At 38.9% G+C, this 24,769-nt stretch overlaps 3 protein-coding genes across 3 annotated transcripts; 2 read left to right on the top strand and 1 right to left on the bottom strand.

The window, feature by feature from the left end:
- Window positions 1-1,240: 1,240 nt before the first annotated feature.
- On the top strand, window positions 1,241-6,506 carry LOC126583433 (casein kinase 1-like protein 2). The gene is made up of 14 exons (XM_050247782.1): window positions 1,241-1,558; window positions 1,651-1,691; window positions 2,578-2,647; window positions 2,743-2,891; window positions 2,977-3,072; window positions 3,195-3,265; window positions 4,218-4,279; window positions 4,372-4,435; window positions 4,522-4,606; window positions 4,729-4,855; window positions 4,946-5,028; window positions 5,103-5,166; window positions 5,444-5,586; window positions 5,764-6,506. Exons 1-14 carry the CDS (start codon window positions 1,477-1,479, stop codon window positions 6,058-6,060), a joined length of 1,434 nt encoding a protein of 477 aa, XP_050103739.1. The 5' UTR covers window positions 1,241-1,476; the 3' UTR covers window positions 6,061-6,506.
- A 5,767-nt stretch (window positions 6,507-12,273) lies between these two features.
- Window positions 12,274-13,008, top strand: LOC126633841 (uncharacterized). The gene has a single exon (XM_050304388.1). It carries the CDS (start codon window positions 12,274-12,276, stop codon window positions 13,006-13,008), a length of 735 nt encoding a protein of 244 aa, XP_050160345.1.
- A 3,934-nt stretch (window positions 13,009-16,942) lies between these two features.
- On the bottom strand, window positions 16,943-19,347 carry LOC126583436 (uncharacterized). Its single transcript, XM_050247785.1, has 2 exons — window positions 18,850-19,347; window positions 16,943-18,017 (listed from the first exon to the last, which is right to left on the bottom strand). The coding sequence occupies exon 2, from the start codon at window positions 17,615-17,617 to the stop codon at window positions 16,943-16,945; it is 675 nt and encodes a 224-aa protein (XP_050103742.1). The 5' UTR covers window positions 17,618-18,017; window positions 18,850-19,347.
- Window positions 19,348-24,769: the final 5,422 nt, after the last annotated feature.

The raw sequence follows: 24,769 nt of genomic DNA, 5'->3' as shown, positions 1-24,769 counted from the left end.
CAAGTTAATTCTCTGAACTGTGAAGCCTAGCCCTGCTCGTTCTATTGCTCTTTGCTACTGTAGGTGTGGATTTCTTCAGCGTATCAATAATGCTAAGGATGTCAAGAAAGAAGACTGTCAAGCCTAATGAGGTGATATAGTGGTACCACCCGAGCCCGTTTTGTGAAGATTACTTTGATGAATCCGTGGTAAGGAATAATGTGGCAGCATGTTTTGTGATAAGAGACGATAAGGGCCAGCCTATCATTATTGATGCTTTGAACCTTGGTGAAGTTACTATCCATGTGACGGAAGCTATGGCTTTGAGAGAAGCTCTTCAAGTGTGCAAAACAAAAGGGCCCCCTTCAGATTTATATGGAGGGTGAATCAAACTTGTTATCAATGCGATTCAGGGACATTGTGGTGTTCTTTGGAGACTTAGACCCATCAGTGAGGACATTCGATGACTGGCATCTTCCTTCACGTTGATCCTTTGGGTGTTATCTTTAGGGAAGTGACTCAATCCGTTAATTGGTTTTTAACGGGTGGTCAAATAACAACCTAACCCGTTAACATGTTGACAAAAAATATGTTATATTTCGTGTCGAATTAACATGTCTTTTAAGAAATTGTCAAACCTATGCCTATTCTAAGTATATATTCCTTCACTCAAAGTGGCTATTAGTTTCTCAAAGCAACAAAGACGACGTCGTCTGGCAGTTGATTGCCTGAAAAAGAAAAGAAGGGAAGCACGTCATATCAAGGCTGTAGGAAAAAAGTATTGCTGTGATTGGATGAAACAATGCTTGGTTACTCAATAACGAGTAGGAACTTCTACTCACAACTCTTCATGTTCGGATTACAGAGCTTTGCGTTTATGATTAGAACAGTTCATATTATGAACCACTTTGTAAATATCATCTTTGCAAAAAGTATATTAAAACTAAGGTCATTTAGTTAATCTATTATACATAGACGGTTCGTAATACTTTTACCAATTTTGTCAATTTGTTTTTATACAATTTGATGGTTGGTTTTAATTGATTTATTGGAAATTAGATATTTGTAGAGTGATTTATAATATAAGCGGTTTTAAAAATAACTACAAAATTTTATAAATTAGCAACAAACAATTTTGTGTTGAAATTTCTGTTCAATTTTTTTAGCAGCCAACTACTTTTCGGTTGGATGGAAGAGTTTACAATGTCATAACGTATTCTCTCATGGTCGTCTTCTTTTCTCTCTCTCACTCTAACCCTAGACTTTGTAGAGAGATAAAGTCATCCGACTTTCCACTTGTATCCCTACGCATCCCTGCCCCCACCCACTTCTCAACTTTCCTTCAAGCAGCTGTTTTTATCCATCTAACTCCTCTCCAAGGACTAAGGTTTGGTCAAGGCCTCGTCCGACCCCCAAATCCTCCTTTCTTTTTAGGGATTTTTTAGGGTTTTGATTTAGGGCTAGGGTTTCTCTGTGTGATCGTTTTGCGTTTTGGGGATGGCAATGGAGCCGCGGGTCGGTGGAAGGTTTCGACTTGGCCGGAAGATCGGTAGCGGATCGTTCGGAGAGATCTACCTAGGTTATTTTCTTCACCTTCTTGGTGTTTTTGATTTTTGATTCTTTCAAATTTACTTATTTATTAATATTTTTTGTTTGGGTTTTTATTTTCAGGTACTAATATTCAGACAAATGAGGAGGTTGCGATTAAGCTCGTAAGTTCTGTTTTAATTCACACATTTTCTTGGAATTAAATGTTTTTATGCAGCATTAAGAAATTATTAGTTTTTCTTGGATATTTATGCTGTATTAATAATCTTTTTGCCGAATTGACCTCCAAACTATGATCAATTATGTATTTATATCATTGCTAGCTGATGATCATGCCGTGTAGAAATAGGCTATTTTAGGATGAGTGCTGTAGAAATGGAAATTTGGGCCGGTTTGAATGCGTAATTGAGACTTTGGGGGCTCTTCAACTGTGTATCGCTTTAGTAAATGCGAGAAGGGGATTTCAATTGAGGCATGGCATTCACGGTTGAAACTGAACCTAGTATCCTTTATGTTCTTTGCATTTGAAGTAATCCATCTCCCACGTTGTGGGTGGTTGAAATTGGGTGATACTGGAAAATGAAAATTTGAAAAAGCAGAATGTGATTTATATGGTTGAGTGTTGTTTGGGCATGTTGGTTCACTGTGTTGGGTGACGCAAGTGGAGTAGTTTGTTTGATACTTTGGCGTCAATTCCTGTTCGCTTGGTAGATCTTGGAGTATCTACACTGTAACTTTTGACGATTCTGGGTCGTTGCTAGTCTACAGTGATGTGGCCCTAGTGAACCTGACTTTCAAATGCTTTCAGTGCCTTCTATGCATGACAATAGTTATGTTTGAATTTATTTCTTTTATTTAGCAAGTCTTTGTGAATGTAGTGTTTCTCATTGATGCTTAGACTGCTGCCGTTTGATTCCTTGAACTGTGTTGTGAGGATAAATGTTAGAAATCTGGTTATGATCATCGTTTTGTGTGTGTGTGCATATTTGGATGAATTTGCCAATTTATACGTTTAATTTGCTTAAATTTCATTGTACTTCTTTTTCTCAGGAAAATGTCAAAACAAAGCATCCGCAATTGTTGTATGAATCAAAGCTGTATAAAATACTACAGGGAGGAAGTAATGGCCTTTACCACTATCAGTGTTGCTTTTCAATATTTTGCAAGGTCTGGCATGTATCTTTCTGAACTGGCTACTATATACAATTTTCGCAGCTGGAGTTCCAAACGTGAGATGGTTTGGCACTGAAGGAGACTACAATGTTCTTGTGATGGATTTACTGGGACCTAGTCTTGAAGATTTGTTCAACTTTTGCAGTAGGAAATTGTCTCTTAAGACTGTTCTCATGCTTGCAGATCAAATGGTAGGATTCTTTTCACAGATGCATTTTCTTCTAGAATCTAATCTTCCTTGCAGTTTGTTCATCTGAGTCTTGGAACTTGTGTCAGATCAATCGAGTGGAGTTTGTTCATTCCAAGTCATTTCTACATCGTGATATCAAACCAGACAATTTCCTAATGGGCTTGGGTCGACGAGCAAATCAGGTTTTTGGAACTTTCTATTTAAATTTGTTTTTTTCCTTGTTCTGTGACTCACTCTGAAACTTTGGTTTTGATTATGCGTTTTTTTATATATAAATGCATTAAAAATCTGTTCTTTCATGTAGATTTACATCATTGACTTCGGTCTCGCTAAGAAGTATAGAGACACTTCGACTCATCAGCATATTCCTTATAGGTTGGTTTGTTTGGATTATTTAATAATTGATTCTTGGTTTATATTACTTAGTTACATAGCTGGCCTCAAATATGAAATGCTTTTACTTCTGTTCTTGTTCCTATTTTTAAAAGTAAAATGTGTATCAAGATTTCTACCCTATTCTTTAAGTGGTTGCTCTTTGTTGTGTCTGTTTTTAACTCTTGTTGCAATAGATGTCCGTTGTAACATCAGTGGATTATCATTTTGAAGAGTTCTTGGTCTGAAGATACATTGTTAGGTGCTCTTATTTTCCCATTGAGGCCGAGCCTAAACTTGTGCTCGAGAGATAGCTGTCCATATACTGATAAGGGATGTATGGATAGCACCATTAGATATAATAAACTAGGTGTAGGGACTGTGTGCTAATGTCATTTAATTTTGTCTAGTGACTCTGGGCTAGAGTACCGAAGTTTAGTTAAGCATTTTAAATAAGGAAAAATTATGAAAAAGGCTTGAAAACTTTGAGTTTTAACGACAAGGACAAAATAAAGAGTAAAGTGAATAGTACCAGGATTGAGTTTTTTGTGTAAAATGGTGGTATTTCGTTAAAGTTCCCTTTTAAATAATGGTAGTCGTTGACTAATCATATTTTAGGGGACTTATAATATTACTTTCTTTTGGTTTCTGGTGTTTGTTTTAACCATCCAAAGGGAAGGAGGGAAGGAGTTGGTCAGTATCTAGACCACAAATAAATGATTTGGGAAGAAAACCACACGATATTGCTTGCATGCAATTTATTCTCTATATTGTGATCAATTCGTCTTTTCATTTTGGGAACTGCCCCAGTTCAATACTGTTGACAATTCATGTCTTTCTTAGCCTTTTTATGTTAGGTGTTTCTGTGAAAAAATAAAGTATGCTTGTAATAGATACGAAGATAACATATATGAAGTGGTAAACTAAAGTTGATTTGGTAATTATTTAACTGCAGAGAAAATAAGAATTTGACTGGTACTGCAAGATATGCAAGCATGAATACCCACCTTGGCATTGGTAAGCTCTCTCTCTCTCCCTCTTCCGTAGCTTTTTCCCTTCTTCTTCTGCCTATCATGTTAGTCTGATCGTGTTAATTTTATGCTGCATAGAACAAAGCCGCAGGGATGATTTAGAATCACTTGGATATGTGCTCATGTACTTTCTACGAGGAAGGTAATTATTGTGCCTGCCATTGTCATATGTGTGTGTATATATTTGCATGTTCTATTGTTTTATGACCATTTGTTCTCCTTCTTAAGTCTTCCTTGGCAAGGACTGAAAGCGGGAACGAAAAAGCAGAAGTATGAGAAGATCAGTGAAAAAAAAGTGTCAACTTCTATCGAGGTAAGCTGAAATATAATGATTACAATTCTTTGTTAATATATATTTTTTATAAAGACATAAGATGGTATAGAATTTTATTCGTTAGGGAATATTCACTGGTTTTTCTCTTAATTCTTTCGTAGGCATTATGCCGTGGGTATCCCACAGAGTTTGCGTCATACTTCCATTACTGTAGGTCTCTGAGGTTTGATGATAAACCAGATTATGCTTATCTGAAGAGACTCTTTCGTGATCTTTTTATTCGGGAAGGTTTGAAATTGTTCTTTGATAGGTTGCAGCAACTCTATTGATGTTAGGTCGTTAACCATGCCTACTGACATGGTTGTCTTCTTTCTTCAGGTTTTCAGTTTGATTACGTCTTTGATTGGACTATCTTGAAATATCAGCAGTCACAGATTGCCACACCTCCTACTCGGCCTCTTGTAAGTGCTGTAATGGTACATTTTCAGTGCATTTTAGTGCATACATTAATCTGACATTACTTTATATTGAATAGGGTCCTAATGCTGGTCCGAGCTCTGGCTTGCCTCCGACTGTGGCAAATGCCGAAAGACAATCTGGTAATTATGCCATTCATTTCATTTTCTACATAGCAGCAATTCATTTGGATGCCAAAACTCTGTTTCATGTCTCCCTGTTTACCTAGTTTAGTACCTTGAAAGTGCAGTGACATACTTGTTTTGCTGCATCATTCGGGTTACTTTATATGGCTGTTATAAGTGTTCTCCCAATCTCCTTGAAGTGTTTCTTGTTATATTTTATTCTAGTATTTGTTTGTCTTTCTTTTCAAGTACCTCAACTGTTATTTATTCACGTTTTGTTCTTAACTTTTTGCAGGTGGTGAGGAAGGTAGACCAACCGGTTGGTCATTGTCAGATCCTTCTCGTAGGAGAAACTCTGGACCGATTCTAAATTCTGGAAACATTTCTAGGCAAAAAAGTCCTGCTGCAAATGATCGATCTCTTTCTAAAGATGCAATGGTAACGCGTTTCTGTTTAAATCTTGATTCATTAAACTTTCATCCCGCTTGGTTATTTTCGATTAACTAATTTGACAATATTCTCTCAGTTCTACAGATATTTCATTTTATTCATTGTTATTTGGGTTTGTACAGTTTTGGATTAATTGATTCCATTCATTTTACATGGGTCATGCAGTTATCAAGTTCTAATTTCATGCGGTCAAGTGGATCATCGAGGAGGGCTGCAGTGTCTAGCAGTCGGGATGCTGTGCTTGTTGGCAGTGACGCTGATCCCTCTCGCCCTCAAACCACAGAATTAAGCCCCGGAACACTAGGTAAAATTTCTAGTGGCCAAAGAAGTTCACCGGTTGTGCCTTCAGAGAACAACCGTACATCTTCAGGAAGAAACATTTCAAACGCAAAGAACTTAGAATCCACTCTCAAGGGTATTGAAAGCCTGCATTTTAATAATGATGAGAGAGTACAGTATTAGCAGCAGCCTCTCTCAATTTCTGGTCCACTGTAAATTTGAAAAACCGTATACATTTGTCACGCGCTTGGGGTGGAATTTGTTTTAAAAGTGTATTATGTTTGAGGAAAGCTGCAACAGTTTGGGGGCTGTCTCTCTAAAGCAGTTTGCAATAAAGACGCGATACAGAAGTGGAAGTTGGATGCCCCGGAAACCCTACCCAGGTAAAAAGCCCTTTTGTCAGTACAGTTCGAGTTGGGTCGCCCTGGTTTCACCTTCTAGATACCTTTATTAATTTGATGTTATCATGCATGTTTGTGCTTTTCATCAAACATTACAACGTGACTCAATGCAGATAGACACTGTAAAACTGTAAGTACACCAATGTTTTGATTTGTTGATGCATATTATGATATTGTAATCCTCCTTGTTCGGGTTATAAATAGTTAAGACCTGTGAGTTGAGGTTGATTCGTTCCTGTTACATATTTTTTTTTTTGGAGCTATGTGTGTCAATATTTTTAGGGTTTAGTTTGGCATTGATGTGTTCTGAAAAAAAACTGCTTTTGTTGTGTTGTGAAAACAAGTTGTGAAATAAAGAACTGCTTGGTAAACTATAGTTGTAAAAGTGCTTTATTGTGTTTGATAAATTTTTATGAAACAGTTTTGACTAGGCTGATTCGGTCTAATCGAAATTTCGGTTTTTCCGAAATTCGGTAATGATCGAAATCGAACTAGAAAGCATGACCTAGTAAATTTGAAAATTTTCAATAATTCATAGATCATTGCAAAACCAATTTTGTCAAGATTAAGAGCAACCCAATAACACAATAAGCAAATAAACACAGATGAACAATCCCAAATCCCAAATTCTGATGCAATCCTTAATTCGACCCTAATTCAAAAGCCCTAAATTGTAAATCCCTACTTCGTCTTATAAATATGGAATTGCTTACCTTAATGGCTTGAACACTGGAGATGGAGCAAAGAGGATTGTGGTCGGTGGCGAGTTGATAGAGAAATGGGTGGTCCAGAGTTACGCCTTAGAGGATAAAGGAAATAGACAGGGTTGAGAGGGAGAGTAGGCCTAGCAATTTCTGACACGACCCGATAACCCGACACGATACGATACGAAATTAACATGTGTTTGGGTTGACACGATAACGAATCAGGTCGTTATCAGGTAATCCGATAAGCACCTGTTAAGATAATGGGTTGATTCGGGTATACACGTGGGTAACACGATACACGATAAGCATTATATTAATTTTATAATTTTATAATTTTATAACCCTAAAAAAATACTATAATTATATATATATATATATATATATATATATATATATATATATATTAATTTAACAATTTTATACCCCTAAAAACTATAATATATATATATATATATATATATATATATACATTAACTATAATAATTATAATAATTATATATACTATAATAATTATACCCCCAAAATATTAACTATAATAATTATATATATATATATATATTAAATTTTAAATTTAATTTTATAAAAACTATAATAATTATTAATTAATATGCATCCATTGATTTCATAATTCCATTCCATTCCTGCCGTACCCTTTGAAGAAAAAGGGAGGGAAAATGAAAATTATAAGAAAAGCTGAAAATGAAACAAAAAAAGAGAGGGAAAGATGGGTAGGCTGCTGCCCTTTGAAGAAAAAGAAGGTAGGAAAAATGAAAATTATAAGAAAAGCTGAAAATGAAACAAAAAAAAGAGGGGAAAATGAAAATTAATAAAAGTGGTGAGAATTTTTTTTTTTTTTAAGTTATTAACTTTTTATCACACATATGACATATCCCACTATTTTTATAATGACACGTGATGTACTACTCCGTGTACCGGTCAATTATACGTACAAAATAAATAGATTTAAATCTACTTAATAAATATATACATATATATATACACACACACCATTGAACTTGATGGGATACAAATTATACAAAACTAATTTCAACGATCCAACCGTTAAATTTGTTTGTATATGCTTTGAGATCATATCAGCAAAAAATCGCAAAAAACAAACATTCATAGATCAAGTAACCGACCAAAACTTTTCGATGGTTATAAAACGAAAAATCACGATTTAACGGTTATTTTAACTCCAATTTTGATTATTTTTTATATCTACACTCCTTAATCCTATATGAATACAATGAAAGAATTCGATATTCAATTTAAAATATTTACACTAGTGGATACCACAAAATCTTATGTTATACTTAATGAAAGTATGAATAAACTCTTAAGTATTAGTGAATTTATTATTTTGATGGGATACTCATTCTACGAAACTAGTTTCAATGATCCAATCGTCAAACATGTTTGTATATACTTCGAGATCGCATACGCCAAAAATTGCAAAAAACAAGCATTCAGAGATAAAGTAATGGGACAAAACTTTTCGACGGTTATAACGAAAAATCACGATTTAACGGTTATTTTAACTCCGATTGTGATGATTTTTTACAACTACACTCCTTGACCCTATATGAATACAATGAATGAATTCGATCTTCAATTTAAAATATTTACACTAGTGGATACTACAAAATCTTATGTTATACTTAATGAAAATATGAATAAACTATCTATTGTTTTGATGGGATACTCATTCTACAAAACTAGTTTCAATGATCCAACCGTCAAACATGTTTGTATATACTTCGAGATCACATACACCAAAAATTGCAAAAAACAAACATTCAGAGATAAAGTAACGGGATAAAACTTTTCGATGGTTATAAATGAAAAATCATGATTTAACGGTTATTTTAACTCCGATTTTGATGATTTTTTACAGCTACACTCCTTGACCCTATATGAATACGATGAATGAATTCGATCTTCAATTTAAAATATTTACACTAGTGGATACCACAAAATCTTATGTTATACTTAATGAAAGTATGAATAAACTCTTAAGTATTAGTGAATCTATTGTTTTGATGGGATACTCATTCTACGAAACTAGTTTCAATGATCCAACCGTCAAACATGTTTGTATATACTTTGAGATCGCATACGCGAAAAATTGCACAAAACAAACATTCAGAGATCAAGGAACATGGCAAAACTTTTTTACGGTTATAAACAGAAAAATCACGATTTAACGGTCATTTTAACTCCGATTTTGATAATTTTTTTGCAACTACATTCCTTGACCCTATATGAATACAATGAATGAATTCGATCTTCAATTTAAAATATTTACACTAGTGGATACAAAAAAATCATATGTTATACTTAATGAAAGTATGAATAAACTTTTAAGTGTTAGCGAATCTATTGTTTTGATGAGATACAAGCATTCTACAAAACTAGTTTCAACGATCCAACCGTCAAACATTTTTTTATATAATTCGAGATCGCATACGCCAAAAATTGCAAAAAAAAAAAAAACATTCAAAGATCAAGTAACGAGACAAAACTTTTTGACGGTTATAAAATGAAAAATCACGATTTAATGGTTATTTTAACTCCGATTTTGATAATTTTGTACAGCTACACTCCTTGACCCTATATGAAAACAAAGAATGAATTCGATCTTCAATTTAAAATATTTACACTAGTGGATATCATAAAATCTTATGTTATACTTAATAAAAGTATGAATAAACTATAATAATTATATATATTAATTTAACAATTTTATACCCCTAAAAACTATAATAATTATATAATATAATTATATATATTATTAAATTAAATTTAAAAATTTGATGACCATTGGATCGGCTGAGATCAAGCCAAAGTTCCAATACAATTTCATGATGATCAATGTAAATCGAGGATTTTGTAAATTGAGGTTTAAACTTTTGAGAAAGACTTCACAACCTTGAAAACAAAAACTTTCTCATTTTGCATATCCTTGCACATTTAATATTTGTAATAGATTAGTAGTGAATGTATTATTTTTTTATTAGCCACTTATTTTCGAGTGTAGATGTACTGTAGTACTTAAACGACAATGTGTTTTAATGTTTTGAAGTAATATTTATGTGGCAATGTGTGGTATGTGCAAATTTAAGGAAAAAAAAAATTTCGTAACTGGTCATAACGGGTCGGGTCACTTTACCTGTTGGGTAAAGTGACCCGACCTGTTAAGGACTCATTAAGATAACGGGTGTGACACAACACGACCCATTAAGATAACATGTGTTACACGAAAACGACATGAACACGACAGACATGACCCGTTGGCCAGGCCTAAGGGAGAGAGTCAAAGATGCGTGCCTCTAAGTCTTGACTGCACTGGACAGGTTCAAAAGTGTGGAGTGTGGTGAAGTCGGAGACTTGGACAGGGCAGAGATGAGATGAGTCGAGAGAGCTTCGATGGTCGACAGAAAGTTGGGAGACTGAGGTACTAAGGTGAGAGAGTCTAAGAAAGTGAGGTGAAAGGGAGAATTGAGTATTACACAAACAGTTGAGATGCAATCCAATGGCTATTATTAATTTGACTATATCAAAAATTATATTAAGATATTTACCTGTTCGTTACGCGATTACCGAACAAACGGGATACGGATACCAATTCCCACATCGAATAATTCACTATTTTTCGGATTCGGTATTTTTATCAGTTCAATGAAAGCACCAATTGTTGGAACTAAATTGACGCACATCCGCAGACGCAGGTGAAATCCAATTGGAATTGTTTGTGATCTCCGGCGAGGGGAGAATGAGGTTGATTGGGGGGGGTGGTTGACTTCGACTGCCTACGTATCTCCAGAAGGAGAATCAAATCGCGGGTGTAGTTCTCAGAAAGAATGGTGTGATAAGCAATACATCATGAACCATCATTGACGAATAGACTATGGAGGGGTGTTAATAAGATAGTTATCCATGAACGTGTCTACGTGTAGACGGTGGCGTGGTGAGGAAATATTTGTGTTATAGTCTTCTAGAGAAGATGAAGAACCATTTGAGAGTCCTAGAGAAGTCTCCTGAAAAATGCCCATGCTAAAGTATTTATAGAGATCCTGAGAATCCTTATAGGAAAAGTAGTCTCCATTAAATTGGGATATGATTTAGGAGATGTCCAATTCTTCTAGGATTATGATTACGTTGCCTAACCCCAAAATATCCTAATTTGACTTGAATTAGGATTTCCTTACTTGGGAGACAAGTATTATCTTCAATGGGCTAAAGCCTAACTTGCCGAACTAAGGATGTCGGACTACGCTTCATAAACTACGGGCATTCTGGACCTTCTTCAAGGTGCCACTTGTCATGGTCCTAGAAAATAATGGTCCACACCTTCCTAGACCAAAGGGCCAACACAAGGTTCGTGTTTGATCAAATCAAAAGGTTCATAATCATCTTAAGACCTAAGATGACTATATAGTCCATAGGAGAGTGCTATGCATCCTTTAGTAGTTCCATAAATTCTCATTTGTTTCACTTAAACAGTGGAAGTATTATATGCTACGGATTCAACAAACCTTGGACCAATAGTTATGATAGGCTCAAAGTTATTTTAATGAGATTAAAATGAAGTTAATGTAGCCTAACACTACTCCCTCGACAAAACGTATTGGTTAGCCCATTGTGATGTTACATCAACTTCGTTATGAGGCTACGTCAACTTCATTTTAACTCCCTTAACAAAGTTGTTTTAATGAGATTAAAATGAAGTAAGAAGTCTTATGTTCGATTCTCGCCAAAGATAAATTTGAATCACATTATTGTTAGTTCATTGTGAGGCTAAGTTCATCTCTTCCTTCTAGTATATATAATATCGTTTGTTTAAAAAAAAAAATAGACCCAAGACTGCCACCGACCCGACCCAAATCCTAACTCGAGTGACCGAGTCTGTTCGGGGTTTTTGTGAGCGCAGGAGCAAAACCCTAACTCGCGAAAGTTGTCGTAGGAAGTAAAGCAGTTGGTGAAATTGTTTGGGGGGGGGGGGGGGGGGGTGTCGAAGCTGAGCAAAGAAAACCGTACCATTGTTTGGTGAGTGTTCTTTCTCCTCGCTTCAAGAATTTTTGTCTGGTTGTTTTGGTGCAATTATGCTTAATTTTTGGTGTAAAAGATTGCAATTAGTGCTTCCATGTTGTAGAATTGTTTGTGGTTCAGCGACCCGTTTGCGTGTCTTTCAAAAGGAGCCTATTTTTATCAGATCATATGCATCGAAATCATCATTAGTTGCTGAAAAGGATAAAATCAGAGAGAAAGATCGCTCTTTTACAGTTATGTACCTTATAAATCCATGTGGGTTGTCGATAGATGACGCTGTTTCTGCGTCGAAGAAGGTGCATTTTGATTCCCCAGAAGGACCGGACTCGGTTCTTAATCTTTTCAAACACTATGGAGTCAGGGATATCTCCAGTCTTGTTAGGAGACGCCCAAGGCTGCTCTTAGACGATGCTGAGAAGACCATTAAGCCCAAACTCGAGTTTTTCAAGTCTATTGGCATTTCAGGCGCCAACCTTGATCGGATGCTTGGTTTCAACTCTGTTAGTTTGAAACGAAACTTAGAGAGAAGTATCAAGCCTTGTTATTATACATTGAAAAGTTTAGGTGTCTTCAATGACGAGGAGCTTGCTCGTTTCTTAGAGAACAAACAGTGGGTAGAGCCGGCCAAAGTGATAAACAACCTTGTTCCCAACACTTCGCTTCTGAGAGCAGTTGGAGTACCAGAAACCACAATCTCTTATTGGGTGGTCCATCATCTCTCTGCATTGTTACTTGAAACTGAGAAGTATAAGGGAAATGTCAAGAAGGTCATGAGTCTGGGTGTCCCCCCTTCGTTTGACGAATTTATGGCTGCGGTTAATTCGATGAAACTGTTGAGTGAAACAAAATTTGCACAAAAGATTGAATTTTATAAGAAGCGGGGTTGGACTGCAGATGATTTCTTGTTGGCATTTCAAAAGGACCCTTATTTTATGGCATGGGATTCTAGCATAGAAAACATATCTGAGTGAAATGGATTTTCTTGTGAATATAATGGGTTGGCAGCGTGCAGATGTGGCTGGAAATCCAACTGTTCGACATAGAGGTTTGGAGACGTGGATTGTAACAAGGTATTCAGTTATTAGAGTTCTTCGTTACAAAGGCTTTATAGTAAGGGGAGAAGTGGATTTTCTTGTGAATATAATGTTTTAGAACGAAGCATAGAGGGAAGTCTCATGCCTTGTTATCATATCATAAAAAGTTTACTTGTTCTCGATGACAACAAGCTTTCTCGTTTGTTTGCAAACATTCAGTGGGTAGGGCTGGCCAAAATGAGAAGCAACATTGCTTCCAACATTTCAGTTCTGAGAGCACTTGGAGTGCCAGAAACCTCAATCTCTTATTGGGTGTCACATCGCCCTTTTCTAGTATCCCTTGAATCTGACAAGTTTAAGGAAAATGTCAAGAAGGTCACGAGTATGGGTGTCCCCCCTACATCTGCCTCATTTATGAAAGTGCTGTATGTGATTATTCGGGTGAATGAACCAGAATGGGCACAAAAGATGGAGCTTTATAAGAATTGGGGTTGGACTGAAGATGATTTCTTGTTGGCATTTAGAAAGAATCCTCAGTTTATGGAATTAACAGAGAAGAATTTTTTAAGTAAAATGGATTTTCTTGTGAGCAAGGGGGCCATAGAAACTTCTTTTCGAACGACTCCACTCAAAGTTGTTTGGGAGCATATGCTCCTATCAACTTTACCCGGGACACACAAAAGAAGTACTTTGATCCTATTAGACGGGGGAGGGTGAAGAAGCTAGGACAGAAGGGTAGAGTTCAAGAGAGCAAAATGCGTTTAGGAACGTGGAATATAGGAACCTTAACGGGAAAATCTATGGAAGTAGTGGAAGTTATGGTGAGGAGAAGGATAAATATTATGTGCCTACAAGAAACTAAGTGGGTTGGTAGTAAGGCAAAGGATCTAGAAAACTCAGGGTTTAAACTTTGGTATTCGGGCACAAATAGAACGAGAAACGGTGTTGGCATCATCGTGGACAAGACCTTGGTACAAGATGTTGTAGATGTCAAGAGGGTAGGAGATAGAATCATGGCAATCAAGATTGTAATAGGACAAGAACTTATCAATGTGATTAGTGCGTACGCACCTCAAGTAGGGTTGGATACGAGTTCGAAGGAGAAATTTTGGGAAGATCTTGGAGACTTGGTGCAAGGAATTGCTCAGACGGAGAAGTTATTTATAGGAGGAGATTTAAATGGACACGTGGGCAGGGAGACAGGCAACTATGGAGGTTTTCATGGTGGCCATGGTTTTGGGGAGAGAAACGAGGATGGGGAAGCTATCTTGGATTTTGCAATGACATATGATCTCTTCTTAGCCAACACCTTCTTTAAGAAGAGAGAAGAACATGTGATCACCTACAAGAGTGGGTCGTCAAAAACACAAATAGATTTTCTCCTAATGAGGAAAGGGGATCGTATAACTTGTAAGGATTGCAAAGTTATACCAGGAGAGAGCGTGGCTAATCAACATCGCTTGTTGGTGATGGATGTACATATCAAAAGAGTAAGACAAAAGAACAAGACTTGGAAGTGCCCAAGGACTAGATGGTGGAATCTAAAAGAAGAAAAACAAGCCATTTTCAAAGAAAAGGTAATCACCCAATGTGTGTGGGATAGAGAGGGGGAAGCTAGCCAAATGTGGGATTCCATGGCTAGTTGTATCCGAAAAGTAGCAAAAGAGGTATTAGGAGAGTCCAAGGGTTTTGCCCCACACCAAAAGGAATCTTGGTGGTGGAATGAGGAGGTACAAACAAAGGTGAAGGCTAAGAAGGAATGTTGTAAAGCCTTATACAAGGAGAGGACCGATGAAAATGGTGAAAGGTATAGAAAAGCGAAGCAAGAGGCAAAGAAAGCTGTCAGAGAAGCTAAGTTAGCGGCTTACGACGATATGTATAAACGACTAGATACCAAAGAAGGAGAGTTGGATATCTATAAACTATCTAGAGCAAGGGAAAAGAAGACAAGGGACCTAAACCAAGTGAGGTGCATCAAGGATGAGGATGGAAAGGTTCTTGCTACAGAGAATGCGGTTAAAGACAGATGGAGAGGTTATTTTCATAATCTTTTCAATGAAGGACATGAAATGAGTGCTTCTTTAGGGGAGTTGAGTAACTCAGAAGAGTGTAGAAACTACTCTTTTTATCGTCGAATCCGGAAGGAAGAAGTGGTTGTAGCTTTGAAGAAGATGAAGCATAAAAAAGCAATAGGCCCAGACGATATACCAATCGAAGTGTGGAAACTTTTGGGAGAGACAGGTATAACATGGCTCACTGACCTTTTCAATAGGATTTTGAAAACGAAGAAGATGCCAAATGAGTGGCGAACGAGCACTTTGGTGCCTATCTACAAGAATAAGGGCGACGTACAAAATTGCATGAACTATAGGGGTATTAAGCTAATGAGTCATACAATGAAGCTCTGGGAGAGAGTCATTGAGCATAGATTGAGGCAAGAGACACGGGTTTCGGACAACCAATTCGGGTTCATGCCAGGGCGCTCAACCATGGAGGCAATCTATCTCTTACGAAGATTGATGGAAAGATATAGAGATGGGAAAAAGGATTTACACATGGTCTTTATAGATTTGGAAAAAGCGTATGATAGGGTCCCAAGAGACATTCTTTGGAGGATTTTAGAGAAGAAAGGAGTACGAGTAGCATATATCCAAGCTATAAAGGATATGTATGAAGGAGCAAAGACTGCCGTAAGAACTCATGAAGGACAAACCGAAAGCTTTCCCATATCTGTAGGATTACATCAAGGCTCATCCTTAAGTCCTTACCTTTTTGCGTTGGTAATGGATGAGTTAACAGGACATATTCAAGATGATATTCCTTGGTGTATGCTTTTCGCAGACGATATAGTGTTGATAGATGAAACTCAGGAAGGGGTAAATGCAAAGCTTAACCTTTGGAGAGAAGTGTTGGAATCTAAAGGTCTTCGCCTAAGCCGATCAAAGACAGAATATATGGAGTGCAAGTTCAGTGCAAATGGAGGCCAAAACGAGTTAGGGGTGAGGATCGGAGATCAAGAAATACCAAAGAGCGACCGTTTTCGTTACCTAGGATCTATCTTGCAAAAGAACGGAGAATTAGATGGAGATCTCAACCATAGAATACAAGCTGGATGGATGAAGTGGAAGAGTGCATCCGGCGTGTTGTGTGACCGCCGTATGCCACTGAAGCTCAAGGGAAAATTTTATAGGACGGCAATAAGGCCGGCGATGCTGTATGGCACAGAATGTTGGGCGGTGAAACATCAACACGTACACAAAATGGGTGTAGCGGAGATGAGGATGCTTCGTTGGATGTGTGGGCACACGAGAAAGGATAAGATTAGGAATGAGGATATCCGGGGTAAAGTAGGAGTAGCCGAAATTGAAGGAAAGATGAGAGAAAATCGGTTACGGTGGTTTGGACATGTGCAAAGAAGGCCTACTGACGCTCCGATTAGAAGATGCGACTATGGGACAGAGGTTCAGGGCCGAAGGGGTAGAGGAAGACCTAGGAAAACTTTGGAAGAGACTCTAAGAAAAGACTTAGAGTACTTGGATCTAACGAAGGACATGACACAGGATCGAGCACAATGGCGTTCTAAGATTCATATAGCCGATCCCACTCAGTGACTCGGATTTTCCAAGTCTCCAACCGAGAAGTTTTCCTCACTCGGGAAATTAAGGGAACACTACCCCAACCTACATGCTCCACTCTGAAAGCTTCAACATACAAGCTTCAACAAAAGAAAATTCAAAGAACTTAGCGAAGAAGGCTTTGGTGTATTTAACACAATACGTTGAAATGAAGGAAAACTTATTTATTGATATCCCCGATAAGCTACAAATATGTACATATACATGAGTCAAAATAAACACACAAGAGGGAGCCTTCACAAAGGTTGCTTAGGAGAAGTCTCAGCAGTTGGTAGAGCCCCAGAAAGAGAAGGCACCGGAGGGGGATCATTTGGAGCCTCAGTACTGGACAGAACCCTAGAAGGAGGAGGCATCAGAGGTTGATCATTTGGAGCTTCTTTACGCGGTTCAGCCCCAGAAGACGAAGGCAATAAATGCCTTTGGAACAAACCCACAAATCTCTGATGATCAAGTAAAACCTGACCATCAGTTTCCTTCATCTGGTCAAGCTTCCTCTTCATGTTTGTAGCATAGTCATGTGCGAGCCGGTGCAACTGTTTATTCTCATGCTTGAGCCCTCTAATCTCATGTTTGAGACTCATAACTTCAGCCGCCAATGATTCAACTTGGCGGGTTCGAGCAAATAGGCGTTGGGCCATATTAGACACAGAACCTGCACACTGAACACTGAGAGCCAGCGAATCCTTAACAGCTAACTCATCAGATCGTTTGGAAAGTAGTCTGTTATCTTTGGGAGTGAGAAGGTTCCTGGCCACCACCGCAGCGGTCATATCATTCTTCATCACGGAATCCCCAACGGTAAGAGGACCAGTAGGGGAGACGAAGGATGGGCGCCATATGTTGTCTGGAGAAGGCGGGGTTGCCTCTTCAACAAGGTTCAAGTCAAAACGACGGTCGGAGGGGCCAGACATTTTCAAAGGTGTTGAAGAGAGAAGAGGTCGGACAAATCAAGATCTTAGAAGTGCAAGAATGAAGCTTCTACTGGTGGAGATTCAAGTGTGCTTTGGAACTTAATGCCAGCCCCTATAAAAATCTGCACTCGACGGAGCTTCAGAAATCGAAGAGGCGCCTGCTCAGAAATCGAAGAGGCGTTTGCTTTCTCAAAAACTGGGCTGCTTAGAGATCACGAGGGTTGATCTCAGAAATCGAAGAGGCGTTTGCTTTCTCAAAAGTTGGGCTGCTCAAAGACCACGAAGGCCGATCTCAGAAATCGAAGAGGCGCTCGCTTTCTCAAAAGCTGGGCTCCCCAGAGACCACGAGGGCCGATCTCAGAAATCGAAGAGGCACCTACTTTTCCAGCCTTGTCAGCACCTGTCACACGCACACTCAGCTTTGCCGAAATTATGGGCATTCTGTCGAAGACTTCTGAGGAAGTAGAAAACACATGAATCTTACTGTTCAATCACCCATTTCCCACACGCAACAATAGCTCATGGGTACCACAGATAACTTTGCCAAAGTTCTCTGCCAAAGTTGAGCACGTGAAGCTTGCAGCTCCCACTACATCGCTCTGATCAAGAAGGGTAAAAGAATAGCAAAGAAACAGCACTAACAAAGTTTAGACCCATAAATTTTGAAGGTCTAGCTACCATATTATTACCCACAAGGGTAAAGGAACAGTACCACTGCTGGATAATTGGAAAGTCCCTGTGTGTCAACCTCTGTGCTTCGTGGCAAGGTAGACTAGCAAACATGCCCAACCTTTACTCACATTTCGAGAAAACACTCCCAATAAGATTGCTTGCTCCAAAAATCGAAGAGGCACCGTCCTCCGAATCTCGAGAGCCAGACTCCCAACATGACTACTTTCTTAAAAATCGAAGAGAGGGTAAAGGAACAGTACCATTGCTGGATAATTGGAAAGTCCCTGTGTGTCAACCTCTGTGCTTCGTGGCAAGGTAGACTAGCAAACATGCCCAACCTTTACTCACATTCGAGAAAACACTCCCAACAAGATTGCTTGCTCCAAAATCAAAGAGGCACGCCAGACCCCCAACATGATTGCTTTCTCAAAATCGATGAGGCATCGTTCTCCGAATCAATCGAAGAGGCGCTCGCTTTCTCAAAAGCTGGGCTACTCAGAGACCAAGAGGGCCGATCTCAGAAATCGAAGAGGCACCTACTTTTCTAGCCTTGTCAGCACCTGTCACACGCACACTCAGCTTTGCAGAAATTATGGGCATTCTGTCGAAGACTTCTGGTGAAGTAGAAAGCACATGAATCTTTCTGTTCAATCACCCACTTCCCACACGCAACAATAGCTCATGGGTACCACAGATAACTTTGCCAAAGTTCTCTGCCAAAGTTGAGCACGTGAAGCTTGCAGCTCCCACTACATCGCTCTGACCAAGAAAGGTAAAAGAATAGCAAAGAAACAGCACTAACAAAAGTTTAGACACATAAATTTTGAAGGTCTAGCTACCATATTATTACCCACAAGGGTAAAAGAACAGTACCACTGCTGGATAATTGGAAAGTCCCTGTGTGTCAACCTCTGTGCTTCGTGGCAAGGTAGACTAGCAAACATGCCCAACCTTTACTCACATTCGAGAAAACACTCCCAACAAGATTGCTTGCTCCAAAATCGAAGAGGCACCGTCCTCCGAATCTCGAGAGCCAGACTCCCAACATGACTACTTTCTCAAAATCGAAGAGAGGGTAAAGGAACAGTACCATTGCTGGATAATTGGAAAGTCCCTGTGTGTCAACCTTTGTGCTTCGTGGCAAGGTAGACTAGCAAACATGCCCAACCTTTACTCACATTCGAGACAACACTCCCAACAAGATTGCTTGCTCCAAAATCGAAGAGGCACCGCCCTCCGAATCTCGAGAGCCAGACTCCCAACATGATTACTTCCTCAAAAATCGAAAAGACACTGCTCTCCGAATCTCGAGAGTCAGACCCCCAGCATGATTGCTTTCTCAAAAATCGAAGAGGCATCGTTCTCCGAATCTCGAGAGCCAGATACCACAGACCACCTTTTCAAAGTGCTCTGACAGAGTTAAAACATGTGAAACTGGCAGCTCCCACTACTGTGCTATGACCAAGCAGGGTAAAGGAATAGCATTACTACTTGTTGTTAGGGAGACTCCTATATATGTCGACCTCCATCCCCAACGGACAGGCAGACCTGCAAAAATGCTCAACCCTTCATCATATCTAAGAGGGCACTCCCAACGAAGCCTTTCGAAATATTCAGCTTTCTTTCCCCCAGATAATACCTCTGCAAACAAGCTATACTAGAGCAAGAATATCTCATATCATCAGGGTTAAAAGCAAGAGTATCCCATATCATGCTTTTTCCCTGTCTTTTCTTTTGGCCTTGTTTTTACCTGCAAGACAAGGAGAAAGAGAGCAATCAGTCAGCACTTGGAATCAAGCTTCCAGCCAGGAACTGACTGCCTGGAACCCCTTACCTGATTACTTACCTGGCATTGCTCTCGAGTACTCATCTTCAACATCTTATGTTTTCAGGGAAGATTCCGCATCTGCTTGAGGAACAGATAGGGCAAGTGCGAAGGATACAAGGAAGCATGTGGAGACAAGCGTAACAGCACACGTGCCGATACATCCATTACTCTGTCAAAAGCAAAAGTATCCCATATCAGCAGGGTGGAACGTACTCTAGATTTGATGGACTTGTTTTGACCCTCAAATTCTTCAGTCGGCCTTAATACTCTGGAGGAAACCAGAAAACCCTCCAGCCCAGTTCAAGAATAAGCCTGTGGAAAGTTACTTCTTCAAAAGCCAAGGTATCTCATATCATCTCTTCTCATTTTTCTTCTCTTTATCCTTCATGCTGCTGCAAGATGGGGAGAAGGTGAACAATCAGTCGGAGCTCTGATTGCTTACCTTGTCTGTCACCTCTTTCAGCAGACCCCCTAACTCGGCGACTTGGGGGACTCCTACTACATGGTTTGTATCGCGCTTGACCAAGCCTGAAACTACAAGTAAGCTTCAAGTGAAATTGATACATTACCTTGTGCATATCCACCAGTTAAAGATACCACCCCTGGATGGAGGAAGAGTACTTCCAGAGAAGATGCCACATCGACAGATAAGGCAAGTCAAGACGACACCACACTCCGATACTTAGAAGTTTCGTGATTACGAGATCATTCTCCCACAATATTTCATAATGTCATTTGTACTAAATCATTCACTTGTACTCACTAAAGGAGAGCTTGAACCTATGTACTTGTGTAAACCCTTCACAATTAATGAGAACTCTTCTATTCCGTGGACGTAGCCAATCTGGGTGAACCACGTACATCTTGTGTTTGCTTTCCTATATCTATCCATTTATATACTTATCCACACTAATGACCGGAGCAATCTAGCGAAGATCACAAAAAGCGACCGTTTTCGCTACCTAGGATCTATCTTGCAAGAGAACGGAGAATTAGATGGAGATCTCAACCATAGAATACGAGCTGGATGGAAAGAGTGCATCCGGCGTGTTGTGTGACCGTCGTAGGCCACTGAAGCTCAAGGGAAAATTTTATAGGACGACAATAAGGCCAGCAATGTTGTATGGCACAGAATGTTGGGTGGTGAAGCATCAACACGTACACAAAATTGGTGTAGCGGAGATGAGGATGCTTCGTGGGAGGTGTGGGCACACGAGAAAGGATAAGATTGGGAATGAGGATATCCGAGGTAAAGTAGGAGTAGCCGAAATTGTAGGAAAGATGAGAGAAAATCGGCTCCGGTGATTTGGACATGTGCAAAGAAGGCCGACTGACGCTCCGGGTCGAAGATGTGACTACGGGACAGAGGTCCAGGGCCGAAGGGGTAGAGGAAGACCTAGGAAAACTTTGGAAGAGACTCTAAGAAAAGACTTAGAGTACTTGGATCTAACGGAGAACATGACACAAAACCGAGCGCAATGGCGTTCTAGGATTCATATAGCCGACCCCACTTAGTGGGAAAAGGCTTTGTTGTTGTTGTTGTTGTTGTACCCTTGTCAGGAAACAGAAGCAGTACTTCTTGGATAGGCTTGTAATCAAATATCAAGAGCAAGTACCTGAATTACTTAACATCTTTGAAGGGAGATTGAGACTTGCAGAACTGGGCTTAGGATTTGAGCAAAAGGAGGACGGTGTGAAACAATTTTAGGAAGAAGCTGCGATGTTGTTTCTTGTTTGATGATTGAAGACCAACTGTAAATCCTCCTGCCACAAAATGTGAAATCTTTCTCTACTTTGACATTACAATAGGCATTTCTTTAAATCAATGGCTATATGAAGAAATATGTTTCATATCTGTATGGATGACTTCTCCAAATAGCATGTATTGCAGTGTTCTTGTTCTCTGAGACACATTCTTCTTACAATTGATGGTTCTGTATCCGATCTGACACTATTATTAGTTTATGTTTCGTGACACATTTTCTTAATTTTGTTTCTGCTATGATCAACTTAAAATTTAGTTTCCGGAAGCCAGTGGGCTGGCATCATGTAGACGTGCCCAGACTTCCTAGTGCAACTGGTCCTTGTATTTGAGGAATGAGGTGTATTGCAGTGAACAAATTGGTAGATGAAACTCTGTTAGTCTTTTTCTTAATTTGATGACTAAAAGGATCATAAGAACTACTTATTCATTGAAAGCTCTACTGTAAAATGTGATTTTAAATGGCTACACACACAGATTTGATTGTGTTAATTCCATATGCATGAGTCGCTCATGAGATATAAATATGCTGTTGTAGACACATCAGAAAAACACCATCCTACCCGGTGTTAAGATACATTCTGCTACACTTGAATACAGCCTCAGTCAAGCGCCAATGCTGTTCGTGATGGTCTGAGGGCAGTTTAAAATACAGTTGAAGATGTAGCTGTTGCCTTAGTAAGTTTACGTTTTTTGTTTCTTCTCAGCTATCAATTTGTTGCTTGGAGTTTACGTTTTTTTGCACACGATGCCAAAAAGAAGTAGGAATGACAAAAACATTTAGATCGTATAAGATTATACTTGTGGCATTTCCTGCAGTAGAGCGCGGACGTTTTTGCTAGTAAAAACTATCTAGATAAATGAAAATAAAAGCCTATGCAAATCCATCAAAATCTACAAATAAAATCCATACAAATGTACCAAATCCATAGAAATTTATAATAGAAATCCATATAAATATGTTAAAATCCATATAAAATTGTAAGTCTATTAAAATCTGTCACTTAAATTTTTTTATTAAAATCTTCTAAAACTCAAATTGACTAAACCCCCATTGTTATCGTTATGGTTGAAATTTCCAATTTTCAACTCGAAATAACAATATAAAACAAACTTCATTTTTTTAATCAAAATTATTTTACATGCCAAGTGGACTGTACCGTGTAAATAAACCCGATTCGTACAAGCTGCTCTTCCATCTGAGGTCAAAATTTACTGAAAATTGGTGGCTCCGCACTATTTCTCCGACAGCGCTAGTCTATGTTGGCGCACTCTACCCTCACCTGGAATCATAACAAAACTACTACAAAATGTGTATGAACTCAGTATGTAACTAGGCCTGCTTTAGAATTGCAACAAAATACTGTAGCCGTAAACTATATATATATATATATATATATGGAGACAGATTTTTTGACATGGTAGAACACTAATATATATATATATATATACAGCCGTAAACTTTATACATATTGTTCGTGGTGGGATTTCCCGTAGGGGATGTTTCCTGGCCAACGAGCACACATCTCCCCTGGAGGTTCGGCGCCGGTTGAGGGCTGCTGTCGGGCTTCTGCTTTCCTGTCGGGCTTTGTCGGGCAAGTCTCGTCGGGCAAGTCTCTTCGGGCAAGGCTGAAAGAGAAGGACAGCGTTAACTTTGAGAGGTGCCTTTGTGGGGCCTTAGGTGTAGGCCTTAAGGCTCACAATCAAGGTTAACATTGTAGTGCTCAGGCGTGCCACTGCCATCTTCAGCATGGCAGATGTCGAATGGATGTCAAGTTTTAGTTGTGAATATGCATATGCCCGAGGAACCGTGTTAGATATAACATGCGCCTTTGTGAGGCCTTAGGTGTAGGCCTTGAGGCTTCCTGTCAAACTAAATTAGCGCTTGAGCATATTATATTTGGTCTTTATGGTTGTCGGGGTCTGATAACTATTATATTTCTGATTATCCGAGTCTGCGAGGTAGAGCGAACCCAAATAGGTGCCTTTGTGGGGCCTTAGGTGTAGGCCTTGAGGCTTCCTATTAGAGTCCGTTCTTATACTCAAACCATTTAGACCACAGAATAGAATGAATCCAGATAAGTGCCTTTGTGGGGCCTTAGGTGTAGGCCTTGAGGCTTCCTATCAGAATCCATTCCATACTTAAAGCGTTCTATGATAATCATGATATAATAGAAATAAAACCAAGAGGTAGGTCGATTACTTGCGCCCCAAGTAACTTCGGACTTCTCGTTTATCAAGGATTGTCGTGGATGGGTTAAGTCCACATAAAGTTCTTTTTTATGCCTTGAGGCCAATGACTTTTAAACTAATCAGATTTACATGCCTGCGGCCTTAGGACTTGGATCTGATTTAAACACTGAAGATATATTTAAATCGGATCCAAGTACTGAGAAAGCTTTGTCATCGTGATTTTGCTAGAAACAACTTGTATATAACTAGAAATATACAACATATTGCTAGACTTTAAAGAAAGAGAAGACAATGACAGAACAAAGCAGGTCGGGCAAGATTAAACCTTATCAATTAAGGCCGATCGTCTTGCAGGTCCCTATCTTTGTAGTTCTGTCAAGGGTCTGAAAGCTTAGAGGGGGAGAGGGGAAGGGAGAATACAAAAGGTGAATCGATACTACGACAAGTTTGAACAAGGTAGCAGAGCTATTACAAAGGTTAAGAGAAAAGACTATCCCGCGGGGGATGAAGGCTTGAGCTGACTACAGCTTTGTTTTGAAAGGCAAATCTGGCTTTTTGAGCAGAGTTTGTGCTTTTGTTTGTTTGATTGAGTGTCTTTATCTTTGTCTTCTCTTCCTCCTTTTATAGACGACTTGGTTTGGCTCCTGTAGCAACAGCTTTGCCCGAATGCGGTCTGAGGGTGATGACTCATCAGTTT

The sequence above is a fragment of the Malus sylvestris genome, chromosome 9 (assembly GCF_916048215.2).
Source record: "Malus sylvestris chromosome 9, drMalSylv7.2, whole genome shotgun sequence".
NCBI lineage: Eukaryota > Viridiplantae > Streptophyta > Magnoliopsida > Rosales > Rosaceae > Malus > Malus sylvestris.
Note: the sequence above shows the minus strand (reverse complement) of the source record. Positions and strands in the feature narration are given on the sequence as shown.

Bases quoted from the DNA above. Each gene is read 5' to 3' on its own strand.
- LOC126633841 (XM_050304388.1), top strand. From the start codon at position 12,274: ATGTACCTTATAAATCCATGTGGGTTGTCGATAGATGACGCTGTTTCT.
- LOC126583433 (XM_050247782.1), top strand. From the start codon at position 1,477: ATGGCAATGGAGCCGCGGGTCGGTGGAAGGTTTCGACTTGGCCGGAAG. The intron at 2,892-2,976 runs GTAGGATTCTTT...AACTTGTGTCAG, and splicing joins TCATGCTTGCAGATCAAATG to ATCAATCGAGTGGAGTTTGT. The intron at 4,436-4,521 runs GTAATTATTGTG...CTCCTTCTTAAG, and splicing joins ATGTACTTTCTACGAGGAAG to TCTTCCTTGGCAAGGACTGA.
- LOC126583436 (XM_050247785.1), bottom strand. From the start codon at position 17,617: ATGTCTGGCCCCTCCGACCGTCGTTTTGACTTGAACCTTGTTGAAGAG.